Here is a 12630-nt window from a genome sequence, read left to right as displayed (position 1 = left end):
TAAGGAAACCATTACTAATGAAACTAACCTCAGAAAATCTCTTAAATATTTATTACTACACTTGGACCATTTCGTTTTTCCGCCTCCAATTGATGGTGACATAATATACTTTTCTGGATCGCATGAGTTTCCTACGCCGTCATGTTTCATAGATAAACTTTAAGTAAAAACCAAAATCATAAATAAATTCTATTAAAATATATCTAATGAAATTTAACGGTATGATATTTCTATACCTATGTCCAATTTCGTGCGCTAATATTAAGCTAGCATCAAACTGAAAGCCTTCTGCTATAACGCAAGCACTCTCTGTACACATTTGATTACTATATGCTAAACCTAGGAAGAAGAAACCAACAGTTATATTTTATAATTATACCTTATTGATAAAGATTGTATATGTTTTTATCTCCAGGTATTAAAAACTTCTGGTTTAAAAAATATATAGCTTTTTCAAATACTATTTAAGCCTATTATGACGAGAAACTTATTTCTTTAAGAACTTAGTATTTATGGAGGACGAATTTTAAAATTATACAGAAATAATACAAAAATTATTAATTGGTGTTTTGTCATCAATATTTTATATTCCAACAAAACAAAAAGTTATATAAGGAAAATACTGGTAATATGTATTATATTTTTATATCTTAAAATTGTTTAGATTAAATTACTCTTATAATTTAATGTAGATTTTACATTAATTGAATTATTTTAAAACATTTACATGCTGATTAACTACAGATTACGATATTGTACAATATGTAAACTGAGAAAACAATTTTATTATTAAAGTTCAAAATAATTTACTTTATTAAGATCACCTTAAGTGATAAATGCATTAAATTGCCGCGCCGAGAGAATAGGCTGGAATCCGGATCAGCTTAGAAATTTGTATAGGTGGATTAATGCAGATATATCAGCCTAGTCTCACAGAATCTGGCCAGGCCTTGCCGAAACCGTGATTGTAGAAAAAGATCCTCTTAAGCAGCGACTCTACAGACGTAAAAAGAGTGTCGAAACTGAAGACAGAAACAGAAAGTAGAAAAATTTTTCGGTTTACATCGACCGAAACTTGGCTGAAAAGTGAGTTGAGAAAAGTTTAACTTTTCAACATCGCGTAACGTGTCTGTTTTGCATCAACCAATGAGTACACAACAAAATAATATGTCCCTAGGCCACGTGTAGTTACGTCAGTTCCAACGTGCAGTGGAAAATTTAACATGGAGAAGCGTGACACCAATTTATAGACTTTGTAGAAGTAAGGAAATACTGTATTTCTCATACACTAAACCGGATCCAAGTTATAAGAATGTTATACAGTACTGTATTACAAAATACTGTTTTTAAAACTGTTTGATTAGGTACAAAAGCAAAGTTTTCATTGAAAAATAGTTCGTGGTAAATTATTTTCGATTCGACTGGTTTGAATTATAACCTTATTATAATGTTATCATTCAAACCAGTTATTATTTTAAACATTAAAAGGATTATTATTATATTTATTAAAAGTATGGAAAATGTAGTAAAAAAAATGAAAATCACAGAGGGATGAGAGGGAAAAATATGTAAAAGCGTATCTAGTGGTCGTAGTAAGTTAGTTCGGACAACAATTTTCAAAGCTAAAATATTAGAAAAAAGATTTCGAAACATTTTAATGATATGTGTATTAATTTTGAGAAACAAAGTCAATGTCCATCTATATCCCTGTTTTTTTTACAATCTTGATGTACTGTAAATAACGATAAGCAATCGCATAAATATCGTCCGTATTGGATTTCAATTACTTTTCTTCCCACTAGAGTGCGTTAATTTTTTTTGTATGTGGAATTCTACCATAGGGCCCACCAGCAGCCAAGTGGTTCCGTTCCCTGAACACTGGGAGTTCGGTCGTGGGTTCGCTCCTCTCCAGGACCTCTGAGTTTTCTATATGTCTATAACGCCTGAATAGGGTCCAGTTACACTTAAAAGTCTTCTCGGAAGGCATTATTCCCCGCGTAACGACCATCATAAACACATACAATTATTATTACATACAATTACGTCACACTTTACCGCGGGGCGATATAGCTTAGAAGCTCATGCCCAACTAGCTGACACAAGACAAGATTCTACCAGAGAAAACTGAAACTAGTTAGAATGTAAAATAGCTGGCGATTTTTGTTTCTGTGTTCTGTTAAAGATTTTACTCCTATTGAGTCACGGTTTAGTCATCATAAACTTTCTATATTGTATAATTAAACCCTTAAATATTTTATACTATAAAAATATGCAAATAGAAAACAAAAATTAATAAGGTTTCATTTTCTAAATGCAGTATATATTAATTTTGATATTATATTATGTACGCAAATGAAATAAAAAAAATGAAAAAATNGTATATATCAAACCTAAAATAATAATCAAAATGAAAACATTTAGCATTTAAAAAAATATATATTTGTATTAGATACGAAATTGAAACATACGGATAAATATTTGATGTAAGACCCATATTAATAAAATATTTGTTTTTTAATTATATTTTTTGAAATGAAAACAGAAATAAAGTAGATTAAAAAAAAGTTTTATGTTTATTTCTTCTTCCTTTTTTTACCAATAATTCATACATAATAAATATTATTTTTAATTTTCAAAATTACTATTTACTTGCATTAGAGATGAATTAATATTTTATAAATTGAAAAAAAAAATTAGATTGAAAAATCTAGTTTTGTGCTAGAATATATGATACTGTCTGAGTATAATTAGTATACAGTATAAGATGATAAAATTTTTATGTATTTAAAAATTATAAAGAACGATTATTTTATCACATACCTTCTATATAACTATGCTTGAATAATAGGTAAAAAATTAAAATAATAATAATAATAATAATAACCATTTGTCGAACTTTATTTGTCTCTGTAAGAAGACTTTTAAATTACTGTTCAGTTCTAGTTCTTTTATTAAAGTGTATTGACATTGACTATAAATTGCAAATGATCATTTTGCTTCTGCTGATTTGTTTACTTTTATTTTTAATAAAATACGCATAAAATAAAATGACAAAATAAAGTAATTTTCAAATTTATTTTATACTATAGACTATATATTTTTTTCCTTTTTGGCCGTGGAGGCACTAATATGGGCTTTTAATTATGCTTATCATGGGTTCGGTCAGTTTCACAATGAGATGACCGAGTGATGACGGATGATGTTCATCATATTCAGGACCATTCCGAAAATTCGTGGTTTTGACTCTTTTTCAGGTCCGCACAGCAGTAGACTGACACCTTAATCGCTCGGCCATCCAGCCATCTATTTTAGATTATTAGAATACGCAATAAAAGAACATTTAAATTTGTCTCAAGAATAGATGTAAGAGAGATATAAGTATAAATCTTAACCAAATGACAGCTTCATTATCAGAAACAGTTAAAATGGATAAAGATAGAAAAACAAACTTTCAAATCAAAGTATTCATAAAAATATTTGCCACTGTTTTCTTAATTTGTTTATACGAAACCAGTTCTATCTTAAATGTTAATTTCTGACTTTACTTATTAGATTAGAAATAATCTAATAAACAAAATAACAGATTTTAAGTAAGGTCCATTTAGTAAATAAACAAATTTAATTATATTATTAAGTATTATGAATTAAATTACCTAAATTTTTGCTAACGATGTAGTGGTCTATGACATTTTTAATAGCTTGAATCTTTCATAATAATATAAAAGCTCTCACAAGTCAGTCTAAATTCAGTATGTACATAATCATTTAAATCTAAAAAGTTATTTTGAAGATTTTACATTTTTAATTCGTTAAAATACAGATTCCTTTATTCTTCGTCATTTTTATTGCTAATGAAAGCATCCATATAAAAACTTTTTAATTTTAAATTAAGCAAAATTCAGAATGATTAATTTTATATTATTAAAATACCTCTTTACCCAGTTAATAGAATTGCAAGATCCCATTTCGTATTACTTTCCTTCTTTTTGTCATTTTGCCATTTACAAAACTCTTTTAAATATTTTCCTGCATCAACTTTTCTTGAAATTTGCTAAAAAAATATTACTTATACTTAGAGATTTAAAATTTCTAATCAATTATAAACAAGAAATTTAGTACGTATCGTAGATATTTCTTAATACCAACGATACATACCAAATTAGAAAATAAAATCATCAATAAAAATTAAATCTAAAAACTAATATTTTATCGTTAGTGGAAAGATAAATTAATCTTACTTTTGATATTGTAAAAAATTAAATTCGGCAAATCATAAAATTTTTGGCAATTCACTGACTTAAAATATTTTTGAAATTTTAGTTATTTAAACTGCTTGAGTTGGTACGAATCATATATTGTGAAAAAACTGAGAAATAATATAATATAATATATATAATTTAATCGGAAAGAAAATAAACAAATATATGCTTATGCATTCATATTATACTAATAGACAAAATAAGTTACGCAGCTAGATACAGTTGGATTATTGCAAAACTTGGCACAGCTATTTCAGAGACAGGTATGAAATTATTACAGTTGTGATTCAGTTTGTCAGATAATGCCATCAGAATGCTTTAAAATTGCTACCCCAGTATCCCATAAAATGGTTCAGAGAATCGCTTTGTTCAGAATTTTCAGTGTACAGTACCTGATATCTGAAGTTCTTCGAATGACAGGCGTCTGTCCTATACAGTCGGGTTGGAGAAAGGAGGACGGCCATTTCGTCAAATTGCTTGCTATCTGCGCTGTTTATTTATTTTTTTTCTGAGTGTGAAAAGGTGTTGGGGAAGTGGATAAGTGAAGGAACACATACATGGCCACACGCTTGATGCTCCAGACAGATCACAAGGAAAGAGGATCAACTGAACATGAGACAAGCACGAACAGCTGCAACGACGTATTTATCCGCCATTCAGATTCAATTAGAAGTTTCACTACAGGTTCCTGTCTCTTCCCGCATCATTAGCAGACGACTAGCAGAGGCAAATTTGTAGTAGGGTAACTGCAATACTATCATTAACACCGAATATCGTCGGCTTTTTTTGCAGTGAGGTGTCGTGACAGGGAAGCTTGGACTGCTAAGGACTGTCAGCGTATCGTCTTTAATAATCAACCCTGGTTCTGTTCGGGAACGAACGACCATCGCTTTAGTGTGGAAGATCATTGGTGAGCACTTTAATCTCGTCTTTACTATTAAGTGGCACACTATCATTTCTGGCATGCTAGTCTGGGGAACCATTTCGTATGACAGTCATCTCTAGTAGTAGTGCGAGGGACATTTACGGCACAGCTGTACGTTTATAATTAGAATTTATATTTATAATTAGAATTTATATTTATATTTATAAATATTACTGTAAATTTACAATTTGTAATATAGAGATATTCACTTATTAAGTATAAAAAAGTTAATTTTTTGGATATATTCATTCTATAAACAAACAAATGCAACAATCACATGATATTTCACTTTAACTAAAATATACATAAATATTTTCAATAATTATAAATTTATTTTAATTACACTTAATTAAAATATCTAATTATTTTATTGCTTTATTCAAATAAAAAAATAAATGTTAGTTAATTTCATTTTTAACGTAAACATTTTAAAATTGAACATTATCTCTTAATGAAATACAGTTAAATGAGTAGAATAATTAAATCTTTTAATAAAATAAATTTAAAATAGATATAAAATAAATACTTTATTGAGGAAACAATCCAAAGTAATTTTGTATTAAAAAGTAATGTATTAACATTGTATTTTTTAACGGAAATGTTTGTTACATTTCACCTGTAAATATTTGTAATAAATCAAAGATATAAACCTATTATACAATATCCCCTATTTTAAATAAAAACATTTATAAAACTATAATTATATATTTTCGTTTGATGTAAGTACCAATTTGTTCCCTATAAACATATATATTATTAAATATAACTCAAAATACTATATATTTTGTTTCGTAATATTAATTTATTTACCTTGCGATAGTTCAACTTATTTAATTCAACTATCGTGATACGTATTGGAAAATTTAAACTTCCATATTTGAAGACGAGTTGCATCTATAAACGTATAATATAAAATAAAGTTTATGATAAATTTGAGAAAGCTAATTGATAATTATTAATTTTACCTGATTTAATATACTTAATACAACAGCATTAGTTTTGAATGATTTCTCTGTATAATGATGTTTTAGCTTTTCATCAATGAAAACAGCTGTTTCTATTGTATATTTCTTCACTGATCTTTTATTTCTATTTAAAATTTTATTTTTTGTTATTATTTCTCTTCCTGTAGATAATTCAAAAGTAAGTTATTTGTTTATAAATTTTAAAATGTGTGAATATTGAAAATATATTTAAGTGTTTTAATTCGAAAATAATTACCAGATTCATTACTTCCACATATATCTGTTTCAGTTCGTAAAACTTTTGACAATATATGAGGAATAGGATTCTTTTGGTTTGCTGATAATTTTATATCTGTTCTTACTACAGAAAGAGGCTTGATGAAATAAGTTTCTTCGGTTAACATCAATGTTCCATGCTAGAAAATTTAATGGTTTGAATATTTTAAAGCTGATAACTTAAAAAGGTGAGAATTATTGAAGTAACTGTCATGAGTACTGTGGATTAAATTCTCACCAAGATTCCATCTCCATGACAAATAGAAATGGCGGCCATTCCTCCTTTGTGAGATACAATTGGCCCTTGAAATAGGCAAGGAGCGTTGGAATGATTAAAAATGTCGGATTCTTCAAAATTATTTGACAAAAGATTATAGTTCGGATATAACTCCACATAATATACAGCCTTTCTCGTCTTAATAATAACTAATTTTTCGTGTTCATTGCTAGAAATATCCGTTTCGTTTCTTGGCATAGAATAGATTACGGGATAAAATGTGTCACCTATAAATAATACAATTAAACATAAATTTAGAGCATTTGTTAACATTTAATCAAAAAATAGAATATATTATATATCTTAATAATCTTTTCATATTATTATTACAGCTCTTTCCTGAAATTTATGTTACGAATAAGAAGCGAAAAACGTAAATGTATATCGTAATTATAAGTAGGTTTTAAAATTTTGGAATATCATTTATCAATGTTATGTACAAAAGTAAATGATTAATGCAACGTCATTAGATTATTATGGAAGTTGAATAAGAACGATATCAGATTATTTTTCACATAATACGATAATATATACGTTTATATATTTATATTATATTATATGTACAGAAGAGCCCAAAAAATATATACACACTTCAATACTGGCTATGCCTTTTTTTTTTTTAAATCCGAATTGAATTATGGCGGCAACGTATAATATTGTGTTGTCTCTAAAGATGTCATTTATCTCACGAGTGCTAAAGGCATCATGTGGTCATCATGAGAGTCAAACAAAATGATAGAAGCACGCTTGACTTTGGAGCAACGCAATTCCAATATCACTTACTTTGAACTGGTATTAAAAATTGAGAAATGTTTGCGAAGTACAGTACAACAATAGCGGTGTGAATTTGGAACAAAACCACCAACACACCTGACAATCGCACGAATTCTTAATAAATTTGAAACTGTGGCATCGTGTTTGACGTGCACAAGCAGATATCTGGGAGACGTCCTTCGCCTTCGGATATTATGCGCCTAATGTGATTGCAGAAGTCAAGCATGACTTACAGTTATCCTTTGATGTCTATATAAATATAATAATTAGCTTTAATGCAGATATTTTTCACGTTGAATTGTGTGATTTTTTGGGCTTTCCGTATAAAACAATAAATTTATTGTTAACTCTCATTTGATTACATCAATCTAATTACTACATTCTGCTTTTTTTATCGCGAGAGATATTCTCAAATAATTAGTACAGCTGTCCCTTGATAGTCCGACGTTTTGTAATCCGACATGCTCAGTAGTCCGACGTACCTCCCGTCAAGGTACCGTCCCCGTTACGTGTCTGCTTGCATAGAAGCATGTCGCGACGTGAATCTCCTCGCCCAATTCTTACAGGATGACACACATTTCGTGTGCTTTCCGTTAGCAGTTCTGTTCGAACAGTTGGAGTAGGGAATATTGTAGGCTACTGCTAGCAAAACAACGCCAAATATGTAATCACTTTCGGTAATCCAGACACTTTTGGTAATCCGACACCCTTTGGTCCCATACCTGTCGGATTATCAAAGGCCAGCTGTATTATTATTTATAACTGTAAGAAATTGATATTAGTTTTAACTTTTTATGTTTTTATTATAATTTTAAATTAATTTTTCTATTATGGATTTTTAGAAATATGTTTCTCTTATTTAATTTTCCGTTATCTATTTATATCTATATAAATTCATTTCCGTCCCTAACTTAAGTTCTGTTTATATTATATAAGTTTTCTCATGTATAAGAAGAAATACACGAGAAAACTTATGTTCACTATTGGACTAAAGAAAGATGATTATATATTACAAATACAAAAAATCAAAATAACATCACAAAAAATTTTCATCAACTTTTCTAATATAGAAAATAATAGATTATTTTAACACTAAAATTATTCGTAACTATTGTGCATGGAAAATTTTATAGTCGGATCGACTTTGGAGTTATATAGTTTTTAATTATTATAGTTTAATGACACAAAAGTGCCGCTTGGTTCTGCAGAGCACTACCAGGATTGTATAGTTAGGAATGGAAATGCATATACTGTATATAAGTTTATATATATTTATATATATAAACTTGATAAACTTATATATAAGTTTAAGCTAATTGATTTTTATTCATGTTATATATGTAAACTGGTATTTGATTTTGTATTTATATTTACTCTAAGTTATCACAATTAAAATTTAATATTTTAATGATAAACAGCAAGAAAATATAATTAAAACTCACCTAAAGTTACATTGTTTTCTTTTGATGTAACTAAATTTTCCTCCCAAAGAATCTTTTTTTTTTTTGGAAAATTATGTAAAATAAATTTACTTTAAAAATTAATTAATATCAATTTTTAATTTTAAATTAACAATCATTCAGTTTTCTAACATCGTATTATTTCAGAAATAAAACATAATACTAATAATTTGTAGTCGAGCGATTTTCAATATTAAATTATATTAAAACTTCAAAATAAATTTAAAAAATAATTATTAAATGACACTATATAATAAAATTTAAGATAATATAAATAACTAATGAAATGCAATATGAATGTTCGTTATATTGTAACAAAAGTCTATGATAAAATTATTTTATAATGTATTTTTAATGTTATTTCGAAAGATGCTAAAATTAAATATCATACCTGTAAAATATAAATGAATAGCAAGAAATTGAACTTCATATCAGCAGTGTATGTGATAACTTTGATTATATTCATATGTATTTATAGATAAATTTGTAGGAAATAAATTACATTTCCTGTAGGAAAAGATGATAGGAAGCTTCCAGTTATGGTTAACAGTACGCTTTTATTTATTTTTAACTAAATAAAGTAGTTATTTGTGATTTATATATGCATTTAAAAAAGTTCATTTTTTCTTTAAAACTTCTTATAAATAAAGCAATTTTCTAATCTACTGTGTTAATATACTCTAACCTACTTAATTCTTAACTGAATGTGAATTTTTAAATGTTTTATAAATATAAATTTATATGTTATTTTATTCTATTTTCATGTTATTATATTTAAAATAATTATTTTTTAAATAAATATATTTGAAATATTTAATAAGTTCTGCGTAACGTTATATCTACTGTGACCTTTACAAATTGTTAATTTCTCAGTAACATCGCTTCATTAATATAACATTAAAATTCTTTGAAGAACTCAAAACGGATTTTTCAAATTATTTTCTGAGTAAGTCAATGTTCTAATAAATAAACATATGAAATAACCAAGCATCAAATGTTTATGTTTTTGAATAAAAACTAAATATAATTGTTTAGTTTTCAATATAGTTTCGAAGACGTTATTACTGTTTTGTAGTTTTTATATCTATTTTTTTTCCTTTCAGCATAACAAACTACAGTCAAAGGCCAAGGAATCAGGCTTCCCATTAAGAAATTTGAGAGACTGGAGTAAAACAAAAATTATATATTTTTAACTGTCAAGTTTACACTACATGTGAATTAATTACAGTAAAACCTAGCTATGTTAAACACCTGTGATGGCAAAAATCGAGTGTCCAAAGTTAGCGGGGTGTCCAGGTTAGGAAGATTAGCGTTACTGCAGATCTACACGTATAGCACATTTACTGCACATATTTTTTGTTAAATATAATGAAAAAAGCATCGGTTTTAATGTTATCACAAAATTTATTTACACCGAAAATGCATGTTAATACAATACTGTACATTAAATCAGTTTGTAAGTTATGAGTTGTAATGTCTTGCCTACATGCACATAGTATTAATTATGCCAATATGACTTTCATAGAAACATAGTGATATGCTGCAATTGAGTACTGTACATTGCTTAAGATCGCATTAACATCTGGAAAAACAATCTGCTTACTTAAAGATATTCATTTGTAAAGTAAACACGCGGTGTTTATTTTTCCAAAAAATTATGTTATGTGGGATTGATGTAGATATCTCACTTTAAACTTTCTCGGTTCCTTTTCTGTTTTTATCACAAAACTTTCTCCATAACATCAAGTTGACAATGTGCAAACACATAACATTCAAGTTCTGTAATTTGTACGAAGACAGACTGATGGTTTGATGCTTTCTGTTCTACTACTCCTGGACCTGGTTCCATATCATCATCTGATGCATCACTTGATGCAGCTTTATCATTTCTTCATGTTTGTGCAATAATATTTTTAAGAATACTTCCTGAATTATCACTGAAACATTGGAATCATCTCTGAAATAGCTTGTTGACCAGTGGTTTTTTAACCAGCGGTCCTTAAAAAATTTTCAGGGATTCGTTGTCTTGGAAGCATAAAAATTAACTGTCAAATTAATCTAAATTTTGTGTTATTGTGTGAAATTGTTGATTATTGTATTAAGAAAAAATACATATGTTACTATATCATATGTTTTTATTTTATTAAATATACAAGGTATTTCTATGTAACTGGTTTTCTTTGCAATTTTATTTAATGCATTTAAAAACATTATTCCGAGAAGAGGTTGATGATCTTCACCTGACTTCAAAAGGGGTCCATGGAACAAAAAGGTTAAGAACAGCTGGTCTAGACGCTTCTAGAAGTTATTTTCGTCAAGGGCACGCCCTGTAAGACATTTAAATAATTAAAGCATCAAGCCGGTGATCGGTTTCCGGCGATCAGCTATATATATGCTCTGTAGGATTTTAAAGGTTAAGCGATCTTGTACTGTAATGGCCTGCATATCTTTTGTAATGAAACTTTTTGTGTGTGAACAACTACACAGACGCTATATTATTCTTGTATCTGTTTTTCTCCAAATCGCTTCAGTTTACAATAACAATCACCACCCAGTACCATCTATTATACAAAAACAGATACGTTTATTTTGTAACACTTAGTCAATAAAATATATCAATGATAGTAACAAAAATTATTATTAACAATTTTTTTGTAGCATATAAGTGAAAAATGCTTTCTGTTAAATTACGTATAAATAAATAAATAAATAAAAGATATGACAATCGATTATATTAAACGTCACTAATTTAATGCAGATATCGTCAATATCATAAAATAAACACTATGAAAACCTTTTAGCAGCAAGGAAATTAACTGTTGAAAATGTTCGCATTAATTAAAGGTAACGGTTTATTCTCATACTGCTCAAAGGTTTCTAAAAGGATATTCTAAATTTTTCAATTAAAATTTTAATATACAATTTTTGCATCAATCGCTTTGCACACGGCGGAGATCGCGGGGATGTATCCTCCACTTCAACTTTTCACTTCCTCCGAGAGCACTTACTGTATATGAAGTATAGCTGTTAGTGTAGTTATGTCAACATTAACATGTTTCTAGCAAATTATTAGAAAAAGAATGTTGATAAAATTTACCTTTAATTTGCTTTGATTTTACTAAATTTGAAAAATCAACAACAGAATTCTCATATCTGAAAATTTCTGTTGGTTCCAGATATCCGTAAAGTTCAAAATCGCACCTTTCCATTTTCGAAAAATTCTGACTCCAGACATTGTTCCAGCACTTGTGCTGTCGGTGAGTAATACTAAAGTTCTAAATACGGTTGATGGTTACACATATTAGAGGTTGCGGCCGTCATATTCAGCCCAAAACGTGAACGGCGGACGGTCGAGCGCCGCCATCTGGCAATTCTAGGCGGTCGATAATGGCGTTCACTACGTCAGAGTCGGTAGATTAACTGGTCTTTCGACTAATAGTTCAAACTTAGCTAGAGACAATATTTGCCGCTAGTCGGCGCCACTGTTAGCAGGAGATCGTTGTTCTTGCTAGGTATATACTGAAGTCAGTGATTTTGACCTATAATAATTGTTTTTTTAGCTCCATAAAAATGCCAACGTGCTTTGTGCCAGGATGCAAGGCAGGATATAAGTCATCGAACGAGAAGAGACATTTCTTCCGTGCTCCTAGCGATAAGATTGAGGAGTGGATGCGATGCATTCCACGAGACGACA

The 12630-nt window shown here is 28.6% G+C and overlaps 2 protein-coding genes across 7 annotated transcripts in view; both read right to left on the bottom strand.

Annotated features, from left to right (window-relative positions):
• LOC111618871 (putative phospholipase B-like 2) overlaps nt 1-521 on the bottom strand; it is a 35145-nt gene extending 34624 nt beyond the window's left edge. Inside the window, exons 1-2 of the mRNA XM_023360486.1 lie at nt 237-521; nt 29-157 (exon numbers count right to left, since the gene is read on the bottom strand). The gene's annotated coding sequence lies outside the window, so the exon portion shown is untranslated. The remainder of the gene's footprint in view (nt 1-28; nt 158-236) is intronic.
• Nucleotides 522-3605: 3084 nt separating this feature from the next.
• The window catches only part of LOC111618872 (A disintegrin and metalloproteinase with thrombospondin motifs 7-like), a 17035-nt gene continuing 8010 nt past the window's right edge, over nt 3606-12630 (bottom strand). For 3 of the 6 annotated variants that reach the window (XM_023360489.1, XM_023360491.1, XM_023360492.1), the window contains 7 exons: nt 8919-8970; nt 6664-6929; nt 6406-6565; nt 6150-6310; nt 5995-6078; nt 3939-4051; nt 3606-3848 (listed from right to left, as the gene is read on the bottom strand). In XM_023360489.1, the coding sequence (XP_023216257.1) occupies nt 3827-3848; nt 3939-4051; nt 5995-6078; nt 6150-6310; nt 6406-6565; nt 6664-6900 (777 nt within the window). In that variant the 5' untranslated portion in view covers nt 6901-6929; nt 8919-8970 and the 3' untranslated portion in view covers nt 3606-3826. Of the gene's footprint in view, nt 3849-3938; nt 4052-5994; nt 6079-6149; nt 6311-6405; nt 6566-6663; nt 6930-8918; nt 8971-9327; nt 9377-11176; nt 12033-12630 lie in introns of those variants that run through there. The other 3 variants (XM_023360490.1, XM_023360493.1, XM_023360488.1) reach the window with 3 other exon arrangements.

Source organism: Centruroides sculpturatus, unplaced genomic scaffold, assembly GCF_000671375.1.
Source record: "Centruroides sculpturatus isolate CEXI.00-Female unplaced genomic scaffold, Cexi_2.0 scaffold149, whole genome shotgun sequence".
NCBI lineage: Eukaryota > Metazoa > Arthropoda > Arachnida > Scorpiones > Buthidae > Centruroides > Centruroides sculpturatus.
The sequence above is the reverse complement of the archived record's forward strand: the minus strand, read 5'-3'. Positions and strand labels throughout refer to the sequence as shown.